Source organism: Monodon monoceros, unplaced genomic scaffold (genome assembly GCF_005190385.1).
Source record: "Monodon monoceros isolate NGI ecotype Baffin Bay Population unplaced genomic scaffold, NGI_Narwhal_1 Super_Scaffold_1, whole genome shotgun sequence".
Lineage (NCBI taxonomy): Eukaryota > Metazoa > Chordata > Mammalia > Artiodactyla > Monodontidae > Monodon > Monodon monoceros.
The window spans coordinates 26413106-26438399 of NW_021703765.1; the positions used below are offsets into that span (position 1 = coordinate 26413106).

General features: G+C 40.4%; 2 protein-coding genes across 9 annotated transcripts in view; both read left to right on the forward strand.

The window, feature by feature from the left end:
* PSTPIP2 (proline-serine-threonine phosphatase interacting protein 2) overlaps window positions 1-25294 on the forward strand; it is a 114839-nt gene that overhangs the window by 85232 nt on the left and 4313 nt on the right. Inside the window, exons 10-17 of one of the 7 annotated variants that reach the window (XR_003794625.1) lie at window positions 492-590; window positions 1543-1639; window positions 1759-1840; window positions 3081-3115; window positions 4156-4213; window positions 17867-17903; window positions 19803-19877; window positions 21613-21783. Coding sequence is in view for 4 of the 7 variants with exons in the window: in XM_029230551.1 (XP_029086384.1) it covers window positions 492-590; window positions 1543-1639; window positions 1759-1840; window positions 3081-3115; window positions 4156-4205 (363 nt within the window). In the remaining 3 variants the exon portion in view is untranslated. Of the gene's footprint in view, window positions 1-491; window positions 591-1542; window positions 1640-1758; window positions 1841-3080; window positions 3116-4155; window positions 4214-5630; window positions 7264-17866; window positions 17904-19802; window positions 20660-21612; window positions 21784-25294 lie in introns of those variants that run through there. The other 6 variants (XR_003794623.1, XR_003794621.1, XM_029230551.1 and 3 more) reach the window with 6 other exon arrangements.
* The window catches only part of EPG5 (ectopic P-granules autophagy protein 5 homolog), a 129113-nt gene continuing 127439 nt past the window's right edge, over window positions 23621-25294 (forward strand). The window contains exon 1 of one of the 2 annotated variants that reach the window (XM_029230514.1): window positions 23621-23771. In XM_029230514.1, coding sequence (XP_029086347.1) covers window positions 23703-23771 — 69 coding nt within the window. In that variant the 5' untranslated portion in view covers window positions 23621-23702. Of the gene's footprint in view, window positions 23814-25294 lie in introns of both variants that reach the window. The other variant, XM_029230505.1, reaches the window with a different exon arrangement.

Genomic DNA, 25294 nt, shown 5'->3' on the forward strand with positions numbered 1-25294 from the left:
AACTTTTTTATTAAGGAAATTTCAAACATACACAAGGATAAAAGACAAGTGCAAGGGCCCCCATGTACTCATCAACTAGCTTCAACAATTGTGACCATCTTGCCAGTTGAATTCATTCATTCTGGGAGGGGGTGAGAAGGAGGGCAACTCTTTGAATTGGAGGCTCTGGCAGGCTGCCCAGGTACATATGCCCATTAGGCAGTTGGAAATGTGAGCTGGAATTCAGGTTAGAACATTGACGTTTAGGTTCATCATCACCTCTTACCTTCAGAACTATATCCAGTCCTATCTGTGTTAATATGTTATTAGAATCTATTTGCATTCTTTGCCTGAGTAAGAGTTTATGAGCTTCCTCGGTGGTGGGTGGGAGTACACTAAATGAGACAATAAGCTTACAGATAATTCAAGGTTGAAATTGTTTCTTAAGTCATAGCCAGTCTAGACAAATGGCCCCTTTCTCTGCATATGTACATGTAGTTTTGTTTCTATAGGTGTTTGAGACTCAAGAATGTGAACGAATAAACTTCTTTCGGAATGCACTCTGGTTACACATGAATCAGCTGTCACAACAATGTGTCACAAGTGATAACGTAAGTCAGAGGCATCCACGGAGGATGCTTTGCATATTAGATTCATTAGAGTGGAAGGAACCATAAACATTTATTAGTTCACCCCCCTCATTTGAGGCCCAGGTAGGTACAGTGACTGGCCCAAGGCCACACCGTGAGTATGGACCCAGATAAACACCTAACCTGCCTGACTCTTGTTTCACTTTACCACTATGACTTTCTCTCTAAGAAATAAAGGGTCAGAGCAGGAGAGCAGAGAAGGGAGACCCAAATGCAGTTTAATTTATGGAAAACAGAGATGTCACAAAATGAATGTGAGTCCCAGAGACTGCTCCGGTCTGAAATGGGGTCACTCCAGGACAGCACCAAGGGCTAGCAGACTGAGCCATGCCCAGGCTGACGGTCACTCCAGGGCTCAGGATTTACTTCAGCAGTGTTCCAGGGCCATTAGTGATCCAGATTTAACTTGTACACAGCAATTGTCATGGGTTCCCAGGTCTCAGGGGGACATGAATCAAATTATCACCACTTTCTTTCCTAAGAAATAGCCACCCTCGCTTAGATGGGACATTCACTTTAGAAGAATAATTAAACACCCAGAAAACAAGTAGGATTGACTGGAAGAACTTTTCTCCAATTGTCTTTGCATTTGTGTGTAGAATTGGTCATGGGACTTGGTATCTATTTTCTTTGTCCCATCAGTAGTTTAAAAAAAAAAAAATCTTTCCACCAAGGTTTCTGTGCTGCTACAAAAAAAAATCTATATATTTTTTGTCATCTTTAAAAAAAATTTAAATGCAGATATGCATCAGAGAAATCCCTTTATTTGAGTCCAGGACTTGGGAATGTCTTCTTTTTTCTTTTCAAAGCAAAATTTGGAAAACAGCCATTCATCAAACCTCCTATTTTAATAAGCTGTGTCACCATTTTTATGGACATATACCTCTACCTTTATTTATCTTCTTTTTGTTAGATGTATGAAGAAGTCCGTAAGAGTTTAGAAATGTGCAGCATTGAGAAGGACATTGAGTACTTTGTGAATCAACGCAAAACTGGACAGACTCCACCAGGTGAATGGAGCTGTAGGGTGGGGGGTTAATTAAGCAATTCTGTTAGTCTTTCTTGTCACAGGTCATTGAGAGTGGAAGTCATCAGCCTCTTAATGTTTTATGTCTTGATGATTCCCTAGCACCCATCATGTACGAGAATTTCTACTGCCCCCAGAAGAATGCTGCCCCACCAGGAAAGGCTACGGGGTCTGAGTTGGCAAGGTAATACCCCGCTTTCTTTCACATGTAGAAAAGTACTTTTGGGGACTTCCCTGGCAGACCAGTGGTTAAGACTTTGTTCTTCCACCGCAGGGGGCGCGGGTTCGATCCCTGGTCAGGGAACTAAGATCCCACATGCCGCAGTGTGGCCAAAAAAAAAAAAAAAAAAAGAAAAGAAAAGTACTCCTAAAGAACATTTTTATTTTTAGTGTTCCAATTCTAATATGGACGAATTAGAATCAGAACATATCTCTACCATTGCATTTGCTTAGTGAGTGCTAGGTTTTTGGAAATAGCATTTTTAGGACAAATGTTAAATGGGTTGTACTAGTCATAGTTCGAGGGGGATTGTATCATGCTTGACTGTAATTATTATTACTCATGCATGAATCCTATACCTTTCTTGTAGAAAGCAAGAGTTGGAAAACTCTGGCCCCCTGTGAGTCAAATCTGACCTACCTGTTTTGGTAGGGCCTGCAAGTTAAGAATAGTTTTCATGTTTTTAAATGGTTGAAAAGAATTGAAAGGATACTATTTTGTGACATGTGAAAATTACATGAAATGCAAACATCAGTGTTCATATGTAGAGCTTTGTTAGAAGATGACTGCATTCATCTGTTTCCATTCTGTCTACAGCTGCTTTCTCATTGGAGCTGAGTAGTGATGAGATGGAAATGCTGTGTGGCCAGAAAAGCCTAAATCGTTTGCTATCTGGCCCTTTACAGAAAAAGTTTGCTGCCTTGATATAAAGGATCCTGAGGGAAGAGAAACTTCTGTTTCACATACAGTCACCTCGGAGTCTAAGCTGTTGAATTTTCAGTCCAGTTTTTACAAAGATAAGGAAGTGTTTGAGGGGGAAGTGCAAGTTCATCACCACTGTTTAAGAATGCCAAGTGCTGCTCAAAGCAGTAATTTTGAGTTAGTTCCTTTAACCCTGACAGCAAGGTAGGAACTCTTTGACTTCCCATTTTTTTATCAAGGCGATCAGGAACTCTTGCCCACATGACTGAGATTTCTGGGCTGCGGGGCAGGGCTCTGTGCATCCTGCTCCCCAGAATAATGTAATGTCTGCAGCCTGGATCCAGGAGGTCAGCGCTGCAGAGCTTTTGCTTCCTCTGAACTTTTCTTAACCCTCCAGAGCAGAAACCCGATCTGATTAGCATGCAGTGTTTGTAGAGTGAAGTAGAAAATTAGAAAAATAACAAGAACTTATCTGAAAGATTTTGGTTTTCATTTCTTACAGGAGAAGACCTCTCCCAGTTCCTAAAAGTTTACCAGGTAAAGACTGTTTGAAATCTTAGGTCAGGTTTTATTTAAGGTTGAGTAGCTAGAATTTTGAAATAAAAGGAAAGGGAATAAATAGAATCAAATTTCCAAGAGAATGAACCTATTATTAGAAACTATAATACTGTTTGTCACAGAGTGGAATTTGGTAATTCATGGTCTATTTTATAGCTTATCCAAGAGAATTCAGCTACTCAAGTACCAAAAGAAACTTATAAGGCATTCTTACTAAGAGATTATTTCAACTTGGACCATGAGAACAGCAAAACTGAGATACAGTTTCCTTTGGATTACACAGAAATGTAATTTATAGAAGATGTCTGGAAACATGTAACCTAATATTATGTATTTTGTACACTGCCTATAATTGGATCTTTCACTGAGCACCCTGGTCTCTTTTTCTCTCTGAGCTCCTATGATACCTCTGGGAGAACCACACACTTAGTGCTTTTTGTTAATTTGTATTCCCTGGATAATTACAAGATCCTTGAGGGCAGGCACTTTGTTTTCTCCTGAATCAGTCACAAAACATAACACAGTATTGGGCACATAGTAGGTGCTCAACAAATACCTATTATTTGAATAAAAGAAAGATATGCCTATCTATGTTCGAGGGAAGAGACATCTTGGGCTGCATTTAGCATCTTGGCAAAAATTTAGTGACTGAAAAATTTAGTGGCTGAAATTACATCTTTGAACTAGATAAGGATTTAAGTTAATTGATTTCTTGTTACCTTATAATTACCACTTGGCACTGTGGGACTTACTTCTGTCCATTTTTGAAGGTGATTTTACTGTGGGGACTGCTATCTGGGCATGGTTGAAAATGGCAAAGAAATCATAATAGGGATTTCCAATATGTTTTCTGACTTGTAGTTATGACTATTATTTGTAGGTTTTGTTGCCAGATATATTTTCTTCTTACAAAATGGCAGTCACCAGACTCTGAGTGGGATGCCTTGATTTGAAAAGGGCTAATATATTATCATGAAAAAATGTTAACTTAATGTTGCTCTGTGTTTTGCCCTTTGCAGATGACCCTGATTATTCTTTGCTTGATAACTACAGTTTGATCTATCAGTAACATCAATGGTAAGAACCTTTCATCTTCACAGAATCAAGTTGTGTTTAGACTGGTGATTGTATTTTTGAAGTCTTTGAAGCTTCTTTATAACATCACTGCAGGCAAACAAAGTCAGTGCTTGGAAGTGGGCACATCAAACATTACTTGCCTGCACTCCTCTAAAACCACCCACTTTGTGACTTACGGCCAATTAGCTGTTAGGACAGAAGCCATGGTTTTCTTGATTAGACAGAAATAATCAGAAAGTATGATTTATATTTACATGTAAGTCTTTACATTGCTTAAGAAGTGTGCTTATAATATTTAAGGAACTTTGCTGCAAAAGGTAGTGGATATTGAAGACGTAAAAAACCTCATCCTTTAACTATATATACCTTTCTGACCAACAAAAAAATTGTAGTCTTTACAGCCAGTCATCACCTCTGCTTCGTTTCATAAGCCTCTCTCTTTCTCATGGAAAGAGGCCCAGCCCATTTTGGAGGTAGAGCAAGAACATGGGAAATCAAGTGACGTGGTGTTCAAAGGTAGAACCTGCTCTCCAGAACACCATGCAGTGATGGCTATGTGGTGGGGCATCAGCAGCTCCAGGAGTTTCTTTTTTATTTTTTACCTTCCTTTTTTCCTCTCTCTCTTCTTCCTTCCTCCCTCCCTCCCTTCCTTTCCCCCCGCTTCCTTTCTTCCTCCCTTCCTTTCTCTCTCTCTCATTCCTCCCCACCTGTTCCTCCTCTCTTTTCCCTTCTTCCCTCCCCACTTTCTTCCTTCTCTTCTTTTTGTTTCTCTTTTCCTTCCTTTCTTTCCTTCACCCATTTGGGTAAAGCATATATTCTAGTTGCTTAATAATAGCATTTGAGCCAGCAACTGTAGTTCCTCAGAGCCCAAGAATCTGCTGTTTGAATGTAAGATGCCAATACCAACACATTTACTGAAGTTTGGTCATTTCATTGGGCCTCATTAGTGTCTGTGCCAGCTCAAGGAGTAGGAATCGAACATGTATAATTGACTGAATTTAAGAGAATTTTAAAGAGGGAGTCTACCTTTATTAGTAACTTAGTTAAGCGACATCACAACACTTAAAATAGTCTGAACCTTTGGAATTGACATTTAAATAGGAATCTTTAGGAATTTGTGATTTGTTCTGCAATTGTTGATTTTAGCTGCTATTCTTGTTTTTAATTCTAACATGTTTAGGTAAAGATAGATTGTGACTTTTGAATTAAAAATATGTATATAAAAATATAAATGTATGTGTTATTTATCATAAAGCAACATTTTTATTCCATTTTTCATCACTTGGAATACCCATTTCTCACTGTTTGTTTTCCTTGGCTAAGCACATTGTTCTTGCTGAATAAAATCTCAATGTAGGAGCAGGGTGCTGATATGAATAGTTAATTCAAATGAAATTTCTTTATTATTTTCTTTCAGAAAACAAAGTTTTTTGTAGTTGGTGCTTCTGTGGCATGGAAGGAGGCACTTAAAGCAGCAGAATCTGTAGAAATTATGTCAATCATGAAGACTTTGAAGTGAACCCTTGCTATAATTTTTTGATATTTTAAAATTTATGGTAGACATTTAGTTCAACTTAACGTAGTAGAGTTCTCCAGTTTTTAAAAGAAGTTTGCAAATTGCCCAACGCTGAAGAATTATCCTTTTCCAATCAAGTTACTAAAGTTGTGAATGAATTGTGTTTTCTGCTTGGTTCAAGAAAGTCTGTGGATTTGAAGCCTTGACTCTTGGGGGTTGGGGCAGGGGTGGCTGCAGAGAAGTCTGAGCCAGCAACTCAGCAACTCAAGAAGCTCCTTTGCCTTTTGGGGGCAGCGTGGCTATGGAATTTACACAGTGACACATACTCAGTGGTGTAAGATTTAAAATCACCTTCCTTTTTGGCTGGAAGATTTAGAGGCCATCTGATAACACTTTCTCATTTTACAGATGAGGAATTGAGTCCCAGAAGTGTGAAATCGATTTCCTTATAGTTCTCTCAGCTGACTAGGGACAGACGCAGAAGGAGAGTATAAGCTCATCCCACATCACCATCCTTCTAACCCTTCCTGAGACTGTGATGCGCATGTTGAAATTTAAGACGCCAAATGTTTTTGTCAGCATCTTTTCACTTGGGAAAGTTACCAGGGTTAAAATGTCAGATTTATTTTTATATGGCTCACTGTGTGTACTGAACTACAGAGCACCATATTTAATCTCATCTAAGAAACCATTCGTTGTAAAACATCCCCTTACTTTATATACCACTAAGAAAGTCAGTGGGGGAGTTGACACTTGTGACAATTAATGGCCAAGCCCATTGGAATCTGAGATGCTAAAGTGTGGGGGAAAAAGTATATCCTAGAATCAATGAAACATGGTATTTTGACTTTATCCCTGAAGAGAATTTTAGACCTACAAAGCCACTACTCAATCTTTGGTCTTCACAGAGAATCTTTCCCTTGCTAGATCCTGGAATTTTTAAAGTGTCAATCTTACCCTTTCCCAAATATTTGGGTCTTCCTTTGGTCACCCACAAACAGCAGGGAGATTGGACTAATATTCGCACACTGAGCAAATGGTACATTTTAGTTAATGACAAGTTAAAATAGCACTGGCATTTATTTGGGATGTTGTGAAATTCTGGTACCACAAAGAGCAGATACCTTCCTTTTCTGCTCTGTGCATAGCTTCCCCAGAACCATGGACAAAGTGATTGAAGGAAGATCGATTGTTTCCCCTTTTCATATAAGGCGCTGCTGAAAGTGAGTGGCAGCTTCTTGTCATGACCAGAAGCTTGCATCAGTTGGATAGCCTTTTGAAAACCTGGAGTTTGCAAAGGGTCATTGACTTCCCCAGATTGAACAGGCTCAGGAAATTTTCCTTTGAACTCAGAACATTCTATTTTTAAGTATTTTATTTATTGTTAGCAATTCCATAGGGATTTCAATTTTCTCTCTACTGGTCAGTGTAACTGATGTAAAAATGTCTTAAGAATTGAAAATATTTTAATTTTATTGCTCTTCCAGTTCGATATGAAGTAAAATAAAGGTTCCTGGTGATTTGGGATTTGTTTTGCATTTTTGTGTTAATTGTATCTCTCTTCCAAGGTCTATTTGACCCCTTGTCACATTTGCTATCATTAGACCACCATAGAAGGACAAACTGCCGGTCAGGGAAGCCGGGAGGAGACTGGCACCAAGCCACTTCCTACTAACCCTTCAGGTGCCAGATGCAGGGTCCCTTCCTCGGGGAAGCATGTTCCCTGCCTCCAGGCTTGGTGGGATCCCACTGCTGTCTCCTTCCCCACTCTCACATTTTCCTTGTTATTACAGGATTCACTCTTGAAATTAATTGTTCAAAGTCTGGCTTCCCTCCTAGACTGTAATCTCCACGGGAGCAGGGTCCCTCTTATTGTTTTTCCTGCTACATCCCCAGAACTTGACACATAGTAGTAAATATGAAAGAACTAGTGGCCTAGAAGAAGATAACGTAGCTAGAGAAACAACCAGTTGAGAGAGAAGTAGGAGTGTAAAGGGAAGCCGGTCAAATACGTTTACATGATGAATTTAGTAAGTATGAGCTGTTCTGCAGACTGTCAGCACCTTAATTTGGGTTCCAGCAGAAGCAGAACCTGGGATAAAGATTTGAATGCAGGTACTTTTTCTGGGGGGTGATCCCAGAATGCACCAGTATGGAAGTGGGGAAGTAAGACAGCGAAGGGAAGGAAAGCAAAGAAAAAGGTTCATTATCAAGCAAGTTACCACTGTGGGCAATGAACTTCAGCTGCTGGGACTCTTGGGTGACAGTGTGGGACCCACACCTCAGAAATAGCTCACCTGGGGGGAGGGAGCTGGGATAGTCATTCACCAGCTCCCACCAGTCACAGGTAGAGGGCTGTTCCTAGGAGGTGTTGGCTCCCTGGCATTTCTATCTTACCATGAACACCAGCAGAGTGGGTTCCAGCAGGCTGAGAGTCCTCACATGGTTCCTGGCAGTTGGAAGCTGGGCTGGCATGTGGGGAAGTGATAGGTACTGAGGGGAAGTGGATGGGGTGCTGGCAGTGCTGACCCCTGCACGGCTCAGGTCCACCCATGCCCACCTGCACTTTACTGCATCCTGTCACCACTTGTCCCAGTTTCCAAAAGACACACACACACACCCCAGGAAGTTTAGTAGGACGAGCTCTAGTCCCTGCTGCTACAGATGGTCCTGAGTCTATAACTGATATTCATCATCTCCTTCCTCTACCACCCTGTTATGGAGTGAGTTATATTCCCCCAAATTCATATGTTCAAGTCCTAGCCCTCAGCACCCCAGTGACCGTTTTGGAGATAGGGCCTTTAAAGAGGTGATTAAATTGAAGTAAGGCCGTTGGGGTGGGGCTCTGATCCAGAGTGATTGGTGTCCTTGTAGGAAAAGAAGAGACACTGGGAGTGAGTGTGCACAAAGGGACGACCATGTGGAGAGGCAGCAAGAGGGTGAACATCTGCAACCCAAAGAGAGAGGCCTCAGAAGAAACCAATTCTGCTGGCACTGTCATCTTGGACTTCCAGCCTCTAGAACTGCAGGAAAATTAATTTCTATTGTTTAAGCCACTCAGTCTGTGGTATTTTGCTATGGCAGCCTCATCAAACTGATACACACATATTCTATAGTCCCTTCACAATTGGCTAGTCTTCTGCTTGTCTAGGTTGCTTGACTGGTGGGGTAACCCAGACCCTCATCCCTGAGGGGTATTAGCCCCTGGTTAACAGGCTTTTGTCAGATTCTGCTGAAATTGGCAATTTATGTTTATTACCAGGCATGGCAACACCAAGAGGCAGCTCATTGAAACTCCTGAGTTCCAGATACATTCTTGCTTGCCCACCTTTCCTCATGGTAATCACCTTCTCCTGCCGAGATAGTTACTCCTTTCCTTGCTTGCTGGTCTACTGGCATGAGGACCCCCAAATGACGAGGTATCAGCCGTATTTTTGGTGGAACTCTTTTTATGACCATTGATAGATGTATCCCCTGCCAACCACCTAGAGCCAGGTGCTCTAGTCCAGCAGAGTGTAATGTTGAAAGGATGGGGACACAAATTCCCCAAGTGGGTCAGTGTAAGCTATGGTGACAGAGGCCAGTCTTACCTCTTGGTTCCCAGGCATGTGTTTTCTACCTTTTGGAGTCAGAACATGTAGTACCATATTGTGGCAATATAAGCACCATATAAAACCATACCTCACAATAAAAATAAATGTAAAAGTAAACAAATGAGACCTAATCAAACTTATGAGCTTTTGCAGAGCAAAGGAACCAATAAACAAAACAAAGGGACAACCTACAGGCTAGGAGAAAATATTTGCAAATGATGTGACTGACAAGGCCTTAATTTCCAAAACACAGACACAACTCCTACAATTCAATAGCAAAAAAACAAACAACCCAATCAAAAACTGGGCAGAAGACCGAAATAGACATTTCTCCAAAGAAGACATACAGATGGCCAATAGGCACATGAAAAGATGCTCATCATTGCTAATTATTAGAGAAAAACAAACCAAAACAACAATGAGGTACCACCTCACACCAGTTAGAATGGCCATCATTACAAAGTCTACAAATAGAGGGCAGACAGCAGAAGCAAGAAGAACTACAATCCTGCTGCCTGTGAAATGAAAACCACATTCATAGAAAGATAGACAAAATGAAAAGGCAGAGGACTATGTACCAGTTGAAGGAACAAGATAAACCTCCAGATAAACAACTAAATGAAGTGGAGATAGGCAACCTTCCAGAAAAAGAATTCAGAATGATGATAGTGAAGATGATCCAGGACCTCGGAAAAAGAATGGAGGCAAAGATGGAGAAGATGCAAGAAATGTTTAACAAAGACCTAGAAGAATTAAAGAACAAACAAACAGACATGAACAATACAATAACTGAAATGAAAATTACACTAGAAGGAGTCAATAGCAGAATAACTGAGACAGAAGAATGGATAAGTGACCTGGAAGACAGAATGGTGGAATTCACTGCCACAGAACAGAATAAAGAAAAAAGAATGAAAAGAAATGAAGACAGCCTAAGAGACCTCTGGGACAACATTAAATGCAACAACATTCGGATTATAGGGGTCCCAGAAGGAGAAGAGAGAGAGAAAGGACCAGAGAAAATATTTGAAGAGATTATAGTCAAAAACTTCCCTAACATGGGAAAGGAAATAGCCATCCAAGTCCAGGAAGCACAGTGAGTCCCATACAGGATAAACCCAAGGAGAAACACACCGAGACACATATTAATCAAATTGGCAAAAATGAAAGACAAAGAAAAATTATTGAAAGCATCAAGGGAAAAATGACGAATAACATACAAGGGAACTCCCAAAAGGTTAACAGCTGATTTCTCAGCAGAAACTCTACAAGCCAGAAGGGAGTGGCATGATATATTTAAAGTGATGAAAGGGAAGAAACTACAACCAAGATTACTCTACCCGGCGAGAATCTCATTCAGATTTGACAGAGAAATCAAAAGCTTTACAGACAAGCAAAAACTAAGAGAATTCAGCACCACCAAACCAGCTCTACAACAAATGCTAAAGGAATTTCTCTGAGTGGGAAACACAAGAGAATAAAAGGGCCTACAAAAACAAACCCAAAACAATCAAGAAAATGATAATAGGAACATACATATCAATAATTAACAAATATGAATGGATTAAATGCTCCAACCAAAAGACACAGGCTTGCTGAATGGATACAGAAACAAGACCCATATATATGCTGTCTACAAGAGACCCAATTCAGACCTAGGGACACATACAGACTGAAAGTGAGGGGATGGAAAAAGATATTCCATGCAAATGGAAATCAAAAGAAAGCTAGAGTAGCAATACTTATATCAGATAAAATAGACTTTAAAATAAAGAATGTTACAAAAGACAAGGAAGGACACTACATAATGATCAAGGGATCAATTCAAGAAGAAGATATAACAATTATAAATATATATGCACCCAAAATAGGAACACCTCAATACATAAGGCAAATGCTAACAGCTATAAAAGAGGAAATCGAGAGTAACACAAAAATAGTGGGAGACTTTAATACCTCACTTACACAAATGGACAGATCATCCAGACGAAAATTAATAAGGAAACACAAGCTTCAAATGATGAAATAGACCAGATAGATTTAATTGGTATTTATGGGACATTCCATCTGAAAACAGCACATTCTCCAGGATAGATCACATCTTGGGTCACAAATCAAGCCTCAATAAATTTACGAAAATTGAAATCATATCAAGCATCTTTTCCAACCACAGCGCTATGAGATTAGAAATAAATTACAGGGAAAAAATGTAAAAAAAACACAAACACATGGAGGCTAAACACTACGTTACTAAATAACCAAGAAATCACTGAAGAAAACAAAGAGGAAATCAAAAAGTACTTAGAGACAAATGACAACGAAAACACAACAATCCAAAACCTATGGGATGCAGCAAAAGCAGTTTTAAGAGGGAAGTTTGTAGCAATAAATCCTACCTCAAGAAACAAGAAAAATCTCAAACGAACTAGAGAAAGAAGAACAAACAAAACCCAAAGTTCATAGAGAGAAAGAAATCATAAAGACCAGAGCAGAAATAAATGAAATAGAAACAAAGAAAACAATAGCAAAGATCAGTAAAACTAAAAGCTGGTTCTTTGAGAAGATAAATAAAATTGATAAACCTTCAGCCAGACTCATCAAGAAAAAGAGGGAGAGAACTCAAATCAATACAAGTAGAAATGAAAAAAGAGAAGTTACAACAGACACTGCAGAAATACAAAGCATCCTAAGAGACTACTACAAGCAACTCTATGCCAATAAAAAGGACAACCTGGAAGAAATGGACAAATTCTTAGAAAAGTATAACCTTCCAAGACTGAACCAGGAAGTGAAAGAAAATCTGAACAGACCAATCACAAGTAATGAAACTGTGATTGAAAATCTTCCAACAAACAAAAGTCCATGACCACATGGCTTCACAGGTGAATTCTATCAAACATTTAGAGAAGAGCTAACACCCATCCTTCTCAAACTCTTCCAAAAAATTGCAGAGGAAGGAACACTCCCAAACTCATTCTATGAGGCCGCCATCACCATGATACCAAAACCAGACAAAGATACTGCAGAAAAAGAAAATTACAGACCAATATCACTGATGAACATAGATGCAAAAATCCTCAACAAAATACTAGCAAACAGAATCCAAGAACACATTAAAAGGATCATACACCATGATCAGGTGGGATTTATCCCAGGGATGCAAGGATCCTTCAACATACTCAAATCAATCAATGTGATACACCATATTAACAAATTGAAGGATAATAAAAACCATATGATCATCTCAATAGATGCAGAAAAAGCTGTTGACAAAATTTACACCGATTTATGATAAAAACTCTCCAAAAATTGGGCATAGAGGGAACCTACCTCAACATAATAAAGGCCATATATGACAAACCCACAGCAAAAAAAAGAAAAAAAGTCTACAAATAATAAGACTGTCATACAGAGTGAAGTAAGTCATAAAGAGAAAAACAAGTACTGTATATTAACACATATATGTGGAATCTAGAAAAATGGTACAGATGAACCAGTTTGCAAGGCAGAAATAGAGACACAGATGTAGAGAACAAACATATGGACACCAAGGGGGATAGGGGGGGTGGGATGAATTGCGAGATTGGGATCGACATATATACACAAATATGTATAAAATAGATAACTAATGAGAACCTGCTGTATAGCACAGGGCACTCTACTTCGCCAGTAGAAACTAACACAACATTGTAAAACAACTATACCCCAATTTAAAAAAAGTCTACAAATAATAAACACTGGAGAGGGTGGAGAAAAAGGAACCCTTCTACACTGTTGGTGGGAATGTAAATTGGTGCAGCCACTATGGAAAACAATAAGGAGGTTCCTCAAAAAGCTAAAAATAGAGTTGCCATATTATCCAGCAATTCCACTCCTGGTCATATACAGAGACAAAACTATAATTCAAAAAGATACATACACCCCTATGTTTATAGGAACAATATTTGCTATAGCCAAGACATAGAAACAACCTAAGTGTCCATCAGCAGACGAATGGATAAAAAAAATGTGATAGATATATATATATATACACACACAGACACACACAGACACACACAGACACACACACACACAGTGGAATATTACTCAGCCATTAAAGAGAATGAAATAATGCCATCTGCAGCAACATGGATGGACCTAGAGATTGTCATACTAAGCAAAGTAAGTCAGAAAGAGACAAATACCATATGTGGAAGCACTTATATATGGAATCTAAGATATGACACAAATGAACATATCTACAAAACAAAAACAGACTCACAGATATAGAGAACAGACTTTTGGTTGCCAAGGGGGGAGCGGGGTGTCAGGGAGGGAAGGATTGGAAGTTTGGGATTAGCAGATGTAAACTATTATGTATAGGATGGATAAGCAACATGGTGCTACTGTATAGCACAGGGAACTATATTCAATATCCTGTGATAAACCATCATGAAAAATAATATATATATATATATATGTATAACTGAGTCACTTTGCTGTACAACAGAAATTAAACACAACATTGTAAATCAACTATACTTTAATAAAATAAAAACAAAACAAAAAAACACCCCGTACCTCATTTTTAAGGCCAGCACCCTAACGCTGCAAGTTATCTTCAAGCTGCCCCACCTTTAAAATGCCATTCTGACATTCTATCAGGACTGCAGCTTCTAGGTGATGTGGTGTATAGTAGGCAAAGTGGAGCACATGGACATTTGCCCACTGTTGTACCACCTTCACTGTAGAGTGAAGCTCTTAGTGTAAGGCATGCATTCTCAACAGGGGCAGTATTGCTCCCAAGTGGGTGAAAATTGGTTCTTGATGGGCAAAACAAATGTTATTCTTCTTATGTATAAAGCACAGCTATACGTAAAGCACATAAACAGAAATACAGTTTATCTGTGGTATTAAAACTTCACGGGAGTGTCAATCAGGAAAAAAAATGTTTCAAAAGGCTCCTTAGGGGAGTGGTAATGAAAAGTGATTTGATAAACACTGGTCCAAGGTGATGTTATGTGGAATTTCATAATGGTACTCAGATACTGTTAGCCCTGGGATGATGTTACTGGCCAAGGCTCTGCTGGCAAAAATAAGGAGAGTCTCTTCTTGGAATCAATTCCACTAGAGATGAATCTCTGCTCCTTCCAGAGTGGAAGGAGTTCAGTGGAATCAGCTTGCCACCAAGGGGCCAGTTGATCTCCTTGGGGGACAATAGCATATTTAGGGCCCAGCTTCAGCCTCTGGGGATAACTGGTCAGACACCGAGCTGTGGGGGCCCCTGTAGAGTCTCCATCCCTGCCACCATGGCTACTCCTTTCATGAGTCCATAGAGTAAGCACTGGGTGGCCTAGGACAGAGGCTGGCTGGAAGCCACTGGACGTATCATCCGAGCCACCTGGTTGGTCTGCATCTCCTCTTTGATGGGTACTCTCTTGCAGGCACTGATGTAAGACACGTACATTTACACATTTTGTTGCGCATTCCATTATCTTCAGTCTTCTAATCTTGTTCCCTAATCAACTAGTCAAATCATGCACCACTGCCCAGGAGTCTATGAATATACTTACCTTGGGCTACAGCTCCCTTCACGCCAAGTTGATGACCAGCTGTGTTACTTGATGTGCTATCCACTGGGAGTATTTTTCTTCACCATGGGTTTTCACAGTCACTTCTAAGTGGGGTGGTAGTGTGGCAGCAACCTACATAAAGACTAACAAAAGTTAACATATAGAACTGACCTATTTTTGAATCAGATCTGAATTTTTTTGCTCTTCTCCACCAACTGGGTTGAAGCAAACTTCCTCTGAGGCCACAGGTCTGAGCTGAAGGAGAGGCATAGGTGCAATGAGGGAGGTGATGGAGATGTCTGCATTGCCTTTCTGTGTGACGTATTTGGCTCTCTGGCTTTGCCCCATTTTTTCCAGAATGTACCAATTCCATTGTATGATGGATTGCTTATGTGCCTGCCTGACTCAGGGGGTCTGAAGAAAGCTAAAATAGTTTAGTAGTAACATTGTCTTTTGTTCATGTTTCCTTTATAATTTTACAAAATGTATCTCTTGAAATGCTACCATAGAGGCCGTTTGGCTTTCTTATTAGTCCCTACTGACCTGAGTTTATAAGTTTTTCCAGTGTGCCAACAGCAGTCATAACAACCAACCTACCCTATGGCCCTTGTAACTACCTTTGACCCCATATCTCTCAAATTTACCTTAATTCATCCTAATTCACCACAGATGAGGCCTCCAATAATTGTGATGCTTCGGCTCAGAGGTTATCACCATTCTACTTCCACAAGTGGTGAGATCCTTGTTGCCATCTGGCTGGGAAGGGCTCTAATTCTAACATCCCATCCTGACATCTGAATACCCTTTCTGATACTGTCGTAGTTTGGGTTTCCCCAGAAGGAGGCCAGAGACAGGGATTTGAGATCAAGTAGTTTATGCAGGAGGTGAACCCAGGAAACACACCAGTAAAATGGGAAGTGAAAAAGGCAAGAGAAGGAAGTGAATAAAGAGTGTGTTATCAAGCCAGTTGCCATAGTGGGGAAACGAGCTGGAACCCACTGGGTACTCTAGGAAATAGCACCGAACATGTATCTCAGTTATTCCACCCGAGAGGTGAGGGAGCTGGGTATTTGTATTTGTTTGCTGAAATTGCTATAATAAAGTACCACAGACTGAGTGGCTCAAATAACAAAAATGTATTGTCTCACAGCTATGGAGGCCAGAAGGCAAGAGTCAAGGTGCCAGCCTGGTTGATTCCTTCTGAGGGCTGTGAAGGAAGGAGGTGTTCTAGGCCTCTCTCCTTGTCTTGTAGATGTGTGTCTCTGTGTCCAAATACCCCCATTTTATAAGGACACCAGTCATATTGGGTGAGGGCCCACCCTTATGACCTCATTTTAACTTAGTTACCTCTGTAAACATCCTATGTCCAAATAGGGTCACATTCTGAATTACTGGGCCTTAGGACTTCAACATGTGAATTTCGGGGGATATAATTCAATCTGTGTATTTATATGCCAATTTATATATCTGTTGCTGGTTGAGGGTTGTTTTTGGTTTAGGAAAATATGTTATTTCCCTGGTACTTTCAGCCTGTCATACATGTGGCTAAAGGGATGTCTGAGGCAAAGAGGTGATAGTAGTTGGGATTTGGGTCTGCATACTCAGAAATGTTAAGTGCCAAGGGGATTTGAGTGGGACACCTGCAGTGTCTGATACTTTGGGGGTGCAAGTAACTGTTTCTATGACTTATTTAAACTTTTTTTTTTTTTTTTAGTGAGGAAGATTATGAGAGGGTAAATAATAGAAAAAAAGATGTTTTATATGTTTTGCTTCCTGTGGAAGCAAAAATCTGTTAACAGAAGAGACCTCATCTATACAAGAGTCTTCTTTTTTAAATTTTTTTTATGCTGCATGCGGGCCTCTCACTGTTGTGGCCTCTCCCGCTGTGGAGCACAGGCTCACGGGCCCAGCCGCTCAGCGGCATGTGGGATCTTTCCACACCGGGGCACGAACCCGCGTCCCCTGCATTGGCAGGCGGACCCCCAACCACTGCGCCACCAGGGAAGCCCATATACAAGAGTCTTTTTAAAAAATGTGGCTGGGAAAAAAAGATGTGGCTGGATAGTTTTGGTATTTATTTGCACTGCTGGCTAATTGTCTCAAAAAACTGAAATAATTTAGAAGTAACATGATTTATTTATTTCTTTAATTAATTTTTAATTATTTAATTTTTAAAAATTTTATTTATTTTTGGCTGTGTTGGGTCTTCGTTGCTGTGCAGGCTTTAGCTGTGGCGAGCAGGGGCTACTCTTTGTTGCAGTGAGCGGGCTTCTCATTGAGGTGGCTTCTCCTGTTGTGGAGCACGGGCTCTAGGCACACGGGCTTCAGTAGTTGTGCCTCGCTGGCTCTAGAGTGCAGGCTCAGTAGTTGTTGCGCATGGGCTTAGTTGCTCCGCGGCATTATGGGCTCTTCCCGGACCAGGGATTGAACCCATGTCCCCTGCATTGGCAGGCGGATTCTTATCCACTGTGCCACCAGAGAAGTCCAACATGATTTATTTATAATTAAAAATGCATTTAGTAATCATGAATGATGAAATAATTAATGTTTTGTACAGAGTGACATACAGGAAGTAATTGTTTTAGAAAGAACCACTTCTCTTAAATCTTGTCAGAGGAGGGTTCACCAATAGAGAATTGCCACCAGATGGCAACAGAGACTCTGGAATCTAATTTTGTAAGGAAGTTTAAGAAAGGTTTACCCAAGGGGTTTTCACCCCTGTTATGGCAAACACTGTTCTAGATTCTGGCTGATTTAGGAATGACAGTCATATTAAATTTTGGAATGCCATAATATAATATGTGAATTATACTCCTTTTATGAATGCCTGGTTCTTGTTTTTAATTGATTTTGATTTTTCTTAAGAGATTAAAAATTATTTTAAATTCTTAAAGCTGCAGTGAAAATTAATAACCCATTGGAGGGAAATTTGGTAAATATTTATTAAAATTTTAAATGAGAATGTCTTTCTGATCAGCAATTTCTCATCTAGGCATCCATCTTATAGACGTACTGATGCACAAAAACATGTAAGTATGGTCACTTGTAAGCATTGTTTTCAAATAGTGAAAAATTGGAAAAAATTTATTGGCCTCAGAAGTCTGTTTAAATAAAGTTATGGAATATTTAATTAATTAAGGGAAAAATGAAGTTAGAGTTATCTGTCTTTACAAGGAACTATCTCCAAGATTTTACGAATTAAAAGGACACAGGCAGGGACTTCCCTGGTGGCGCAATGGTTAAGAATCCGCCTGCCAATGCAGGGGACACAGGTTCGAGCCCTGGTCTGGGAAGATCCCACATGCTGCAGAGCAACAAAGCCTGTGTACCCCAACTACTGAGCCCACACACCACAACTATTGAAGCCTGCGCGCCTAGAGCCCATGCTCTGCAACAAGAGAAGCCACTGCAATGAGAAGCCTGCGCACTGCAATGAAGAGTAGCCCCCACTCGCTGTAACAAGACAAAGCTCACGTGCAGCAATGAAGACCCAACGTAGCAAAATAAATAAATTAATTTAAAAAAGAGGACACAGGCAATCTATACATAGACACTGAGTATGTAAGAGTGTGATATTTGTACATGGGTAGGAAAAGTCTGAAAGGGTGCACACTGAACTGTTAACAATGACTAACTGTAGGGAGAGGAGTTTTAACTTTTTATCATGTGTACTTCTATGTTGTTTGCAGACACACTTAAGAATATTATAAAAGTATCATAGAAATGTTTGAAGGAAAGAAAAATTATGTAAACCAAATCCCCAAAAGTTGGCACTGTGATTTTTATGAATAATCCAGTAACTTTAAAACAATATTTATTTATTTAGCTGCGTCAGGTCTTAGTTGAGGCACGCAGGATCGTTCGTTGGGGCGCGTGGGCTTCTCTCTAGTTGTGGTGTGCAGGCTCCAGAGCGCATGGGCTCAGTAGTTGTGGCGCGCGGGCTCTAGAGTGCATGGGCTTAGTTGCCCTGCAGCATATGGGATCTTAGTGCCCCGACCAGGGATCGAATTCCACGTCCCCTGCATTGGAAGGTGGATTCTTAACCATTGGACCACCAGGGAAGTCCCAATCCAGTAACTTTTAAATGAAATATTTCTGATATTCATCTTGGCCCCAGTGTATGAGTATAAAGTATTGTAAACATGGAGAAAGCAAGCATGGGCTTTCTATCTTAAAAGTCCATTTATACTGTACAACTGCATTGGTTCAAATCCTAGCTCCACCATTTACTGTCTGTGTGAGCTTAGGCAAATAATTCAACCTCTCTGAGTCTTCGTCCTGGTCTGTAATATGAGAACAATGAAATTATTGACCTTGTACGGTTGTTATGAGAATCAAATTAGTCATTATGTGAAAAGTACTCAGAACAGTTTTTGGCTGATAGTGAGGGCTCAGAAATGCTGACTATTACTGCCCAGGGCTCAGTAGTAGCAAACCCTTCACTGCTAATTAGCCAGGGATTAACCCTGCTTGCTGACACTGTGAATTTTTTTAGAGTTTCTGCAGATAGAATTTATGTATAGAAAAGACATCTGTCATTACTTTGTTTTTTTGGAATTAATCTTTTGAATTAATTATTTTAAAATTAATCTTCAATTTATTAAATTCATATACATTTTAAAATTTAGTTTTTCTTAAGTCTTCAAGTTATCTTTATAAATCTCAACATTCTATTTATAAATTTAAATAACCACTTTCGAGGGGGATCTTTAACATTTGGTCAACTCAAATTCAATAGACCAAACCTCCTTAAACAGTTGATTCCATTTACAACTTAAATTCCATCAAATGTTTTAAACTACAGTATTAAATTTAATATATTTAAATTTCTTCTTTTGACGAAACTGAACAATAAACCTAACTATTTACACTATTCTGCTAAGGTCTAACAATTTCAGTTTATAAAGTATGCCTCCTTTTCCCCATAGGCTGTGATATTTATTGCAACTTATCTATCCATTGTGTCTGCATCTCAACTAAGCTGTAAACCGTGGGAAGTGGAGGTAGGGCCAATTCTGTTTTGCTAAGTAGTGACTGGCACATGAAGAACTTTGAAGGCCAAAAAGGATTTGAATTGGTAGAGGCCAGAGAGTATTCCAGACTGGGAAAAATACCAGCAAAAGTTATGGATAGTAATGGTGGTATAAAGACTTTGTTCATATTTGCCAAGTCATGCTCATGATAATCTTATATACATTTATATGCACACACATACCAGGGTATACAAAATGCAGGTACATTCTGAGTGAAATCGAGGAGGACCCTGTGGGGTTTTCCTGGGAACAGAACCTCCTCCTTCCCCGCTTCCCCAGTGTCTCCTGCCCTTGTTTGTAGAAAAACTTTAGCCTCCTAAGCCTTCCCTGAGTTTCAAAGAGCAAATTTAATCAGAGAAGTGAAAAACTGTAAAAACAAAGGAAAGCAGTCTAGCAAGACAAGGCTGAGGCCATATCCTTGAGTTGTTTTACAGACACTAAAACCCCCACCAGATGGAAGATGGTGACTGCATGTTGACCACCAGCACGGAGACCCCAGACCAGCTGGAACCAGAAAACTGATAATTAAGATGCCTGAAACAACATCACCTTGTTACCTCACCATCAACCAATCAGATAACTGAGCATGTACTGATCATGTACCCTCACACTGTTTTAAAAAACCCTCCCCTAGGACTTCCCTGGTGGCACAGTGGTTAGGAATCTGCCTGCCAGTGCAGGGGACAGGGGTTCAAGCCCTGGTTTGGGAAGATCCCACATGCTGCGGAGCAACTAAGCCTGTGTGCCACAACTACTGAACCTGTGCTCTAAGCCCGCGAGCCACAACTACTGAAGCCTGCACGCCTACAGCCCATGCTCCACAACAAGAGAAGCCACCTCAATGAGAAGCCTGTGCACTGCAACCAAGAGTAGCCCTGCTTGCCACAACTAGAGAGAGCCTGTGTGCAGCAACGAAGACCCAACACAGCCAAAATAAATAAATAAGTAAAATAAATTTATTTAAAAAAAAACCCTCCCCTAAAAGTCATTGGGGATTTTGGGTCTTTTGAGCATGAGCTGCCTGTTCTCCTTGTTTGGCCCTGCAATAAACACTGTACCTACCTTCACCACAACTGGGTGTCAGTAGATTGGCTTTGCTGTGTGTTGGGTGAGCAGACCCAAGTTTGGTTCAGTAACCTGAGTAGCTGGATAACTATTTTGTTGTTGTTGAGGATTTGGGATCAAAATACGTGAAACTGTGTTACTGGAAAACTGGGTTTGCCTCTTGGTGGGTGTTGAGCCAAAAGACACAACCAAGCCAGAGATCGGGAGACAGAAGGATTTATTACTTGCAGCCAGTAAGGAGAACACTGGGGAACTTTCTCAAAGCAGTGTCTTCCCAAACAGCAAAACTGGGGAAATTTTAAGCTAAGGGATATTCATGAAGGGGCTTGAGAAGAGGAGAATTCAACATTAAATTGGGGCAAAAGTAAACAGATTCCAAGCTTTAGGTGACTGAAGTCAGAAGGGTCAGAAAAGGTCAACATCATCATCACTTAGGTTCCAGTTGATCTGGTGGTTGAGCGCTGGGGCCCGGGTTGGGGGGTGTTTAAATTCTGCAAAACAGCTGAAGAAAGTGCTTCAGGCTAATCTTTACCTTTGAAACAGAACTAGGAGTCTTTACAGCTGATTTGTTATCTGTGCTATTGTTACTATTGTTACTTTTCTTGCCTGGTAACAGTCCTTTGTTCTTTTGTTCCCTTAGATCATTACTACTGAGACCTGTTCAAAGGCAAGCACTGTGGCCAGGCTTACATTACAAAATGGGTTAGGCCTAAAATGGCTTCTCTAAAAAACATGAATACAGTATAATGCTGATTAAGTTACCCTCTCACCCGCCCCCGCCCCCTGCAAAAAAAAGAAGTTGATATAAAAGTTTAAAAAAATAAAATGGCTCTCTTATGTCAAGTAAGCCATGCCTGGTTCTCTTTCTCTGGGGGATGCCCCTACCCTATTTGCTTACAACTGTATTTTTTTTTTCTGGATTTTTATCTCTGATAAAAGATTTTATGATATCTACAAGCCAATCTTCTCAAACCTCCATCAGTCTAGGTCACTGACTGACTTTTTAGGAATAGAGATTAAAGGTATCATTTCCTCACCCCCTGAAACGCTAATTGATATCAACATAATGCCATCAAAATGGCCTTTTGGGGGGAAGTTAAATGTACTTCTAAACTAAATCATGCAATTCTGTGGGTATGCACTTTGTGAGCTTTAAATAATGACAGACCTTTATTTTGAGCAGTGTCAGAATTGGAGTTATAGGTGCATTCATGAAAGAAGCATGATTATAGACATCATCAGTTAAAAATATATTGTATGAACGCTATAAGACATCTATACATAAGGATACAGGAGATTTTTAGAAAGAAGTAGTTTTCTGCAATTATCTTATTTCCCTAAGATTGAAGAATATAAATATATGCCTACCCATAATTGAGACTTCCAGAATGCAGTTATTTCCCCAGGGCTATGTCTCCCTTGCATCATTTTTACCATATATTCTTTTATTTTTATTTTTTTACATCTTTATTGGAGTATAATTGCTTTACAATGGTGTGTTAGTTTCTGCTTTATAACAAAGTGAATCAGTTATACATATACATATGCTCCCATATCTCTTCCCTCTTACGTCTCCCTTCCTCCCTACAACTGTATTTTATATGCTCAGTTAGCTCATAAATAAGATACTGTGAAGACTCCATCTCTGAAGTCCTTTCCATTTTTCATGCCTTATTCTTGGATAGTCTCCCCACTGGCCCCCCTCCATCTCAACTATTTTATCCCACCATCAGACAAAACTCACATACATTTGATTCATCAAAAATTTATTGAGCCTACCACTTACAGGCTAGTGTTCTAGAAGGCTCTTGGGATGCCTCAGGGAACAAAACAAAGACCCCTGCCCTTAAGGATCTTACATTCTAGCCAGGTTGACAGACACAAACATAAAAGCAAATCATAATAGTATTTTAAGAGGTACTAAGCGCTTTGGAAAAAAAATTGTAGAGCTGGGAAAGGGAGATGGAGCCAAGTTTTCACATCTGGAATTTTTAAATGAAGGTGTGTAAAATCTACATGAAAAATACTTTTATGGGTCTTGTCTTTTTGCTTTTTCGTCTGCCCTCTTGGGCGCAGATGTCTCTTTGCTGCCTGGGAATTTGGACAGTATGAAAATAACTACCATTTACAGATACGCTCGCGGCTACCAGGCACCTTTGACGATTAGTCCATTTAATCTTCATTATACTGGAAAAGGCAAGTATCATCTTTCCCCTTTACACAGGATGAAACTGAAGCGCACAACTGGATAGGCATCAAAGCTCTCGAGTGCAAAACAGAGATTTAGGTTGACAGCTCCTGGTTATCTAAGGGAAGCACACTCCCCGGACTCCTTTAAGTCAACGTGGGTGAGGTGCGCGAGCCCTCCCGGAGCCTAGACCGAGTGCGGCTAGGCGGAGCCAGCGAGAAGGACGTGATCTCAGTTCGGGAAGTAACGCCGGGACCCAAGACGACACCAAGCCATTGGCGAGCGTGGCCGGAGCCACGCGCGCTTGCCGGGTCAGGGGGTGGGGCCTGGACGTAAGGGGGCGGGGCCCCCATCCTCCAGTGAAAAGGGCTCCCGGAGTGGTTTGTCCTACTTTGCTGCCGGTAGAGGCTCCGAGTTGCCGCCCCTCCCCCGGGAGTGGTGGAGATTCGATCACGTGACAGCCTGGAGGCCGGAACTGGGCAGGTTGTGGAAAGCGCAGAGTTTTGACAAAAACAAGTGGCGACGTTGACATCGCAGGGTCTATGGCCGAGGCGGTGAGGCCCCCGCGCCGGGCCAGGGCCAAGGCCAAGGCCAGCCGGACTAAAACCAAGGTGAGGGAACCCGCCCATCCCATCCTCGCCAGGCCCTGGCAGGTGCGCTGTCTTTTTTCCTTCTCTTCGGCCTCTCCAGCCCACTTTGCCCGTCCCCTGAGCCCCTCTCATCCTCTGTCCCCACCTCCCCGTATTTGATCCCCCCACCCATTGACACCAGACTTGTTCCTCTGTGCCTCCTTCACGTTTCTCTGCCGGACTTTGTCAGGAGCCTTTTTTTTTTCTTTTTCCTCCTGTGACCTCACTAGGCTCTTCCTTTTCTGCTCCTTTCTTGACTTTCCTCACCCGGGTCTAGATTCCTATCGTGAAGCAGCTTTTCTCTTCCCAGTCTCATCTTTAACTCTCTTTTTCTCCTTTATAATCTGTGAACATTTTCAGTCCCTCTTCCCATAAAGAGGGAAGGGACCCCTCCTCCACTCAAGAATGTATCCTTTGGAAGAGCTTTACAGATAGAGACAGAAAGTAGGCTGTAGTGATGTGCCTTTTCAGTTTAAAAATTCAAGATCACAGTGGTGCTGCTGCTGTTTATTTCTCATTATCCTGGTTGTTTATGATGGGGCACGAATGACCAGAAATTAAACCAGAGCGGGACTCATACAGCAGGGACAGATCTGAATTTTCTGGGTTTCCTGGATTATACTAACGTGTGGTATTGGTGTGATTTAAAGTTGATTTGTCTTGTTTGCAGGCGCAGTCTGGGCTTTCATTTCGTACCCATATGTTTTCTGAAATGACGTTTATTTTACAGTGAACAGATTAAATGCTGTCCTTGGATAGCTGGACATATATAATTTTGGCTTACCTGAAACTGAATTTATATTAAGGAAATAATGAAGGTGGTATTAAAAATACAGGAAATTTCCTTTCCTACAAGTAGGTGATGTTCCAGAGCAGGTGTAACTTAAAAGTGATACGAAAATAGGATTTTCTCATGAGAACAAGATTTTAGCAGGAGACTGGTGTTCAAAGCTACCATATTTAATAAGCTGTAAATGACTTATGTAGATCCCTTTCATTATGATGCCTTTAAAAAAAAACTGTAGTGGAGTTATGTGCATCAGTGTACCCAGGTCTGTGAGGAATTACTCTGGGGAGAAAGCCATTTTGCTACTAATTTCAGAAACGTTTTTAAGAGAAGTAATTTTGCATTGTATTGGGCTGGTAAAGGACTATCTAAATAGAGGAGGAAGTAAAAAGCCATTGGTCAGCCATGCATGTATAACATGTAAACATCCATCTGTAGAGAGCAGAATCTTAATTCTCAATCTGTAGGGTTTTTTTTTTCAAAATGAATGATGAAACTAAAGCCTAGGTAAGTTAAATGATAAGCCAGAAGTCATGCAGTTAGTAAGAGACTCAAGTTAAAGCCCAAAATCTTAATTCTCAGTCCAGTAGCTTAATAATTGTTCTACATATCTATGTGTATCTATAGCTAGAATGTTATAAATACTTTAAAATGGTCAGTTAAGAGGATTCTCTGTTATTTTGTTTAGAACAGATTTTCTAAAATTAAAAATCAACTT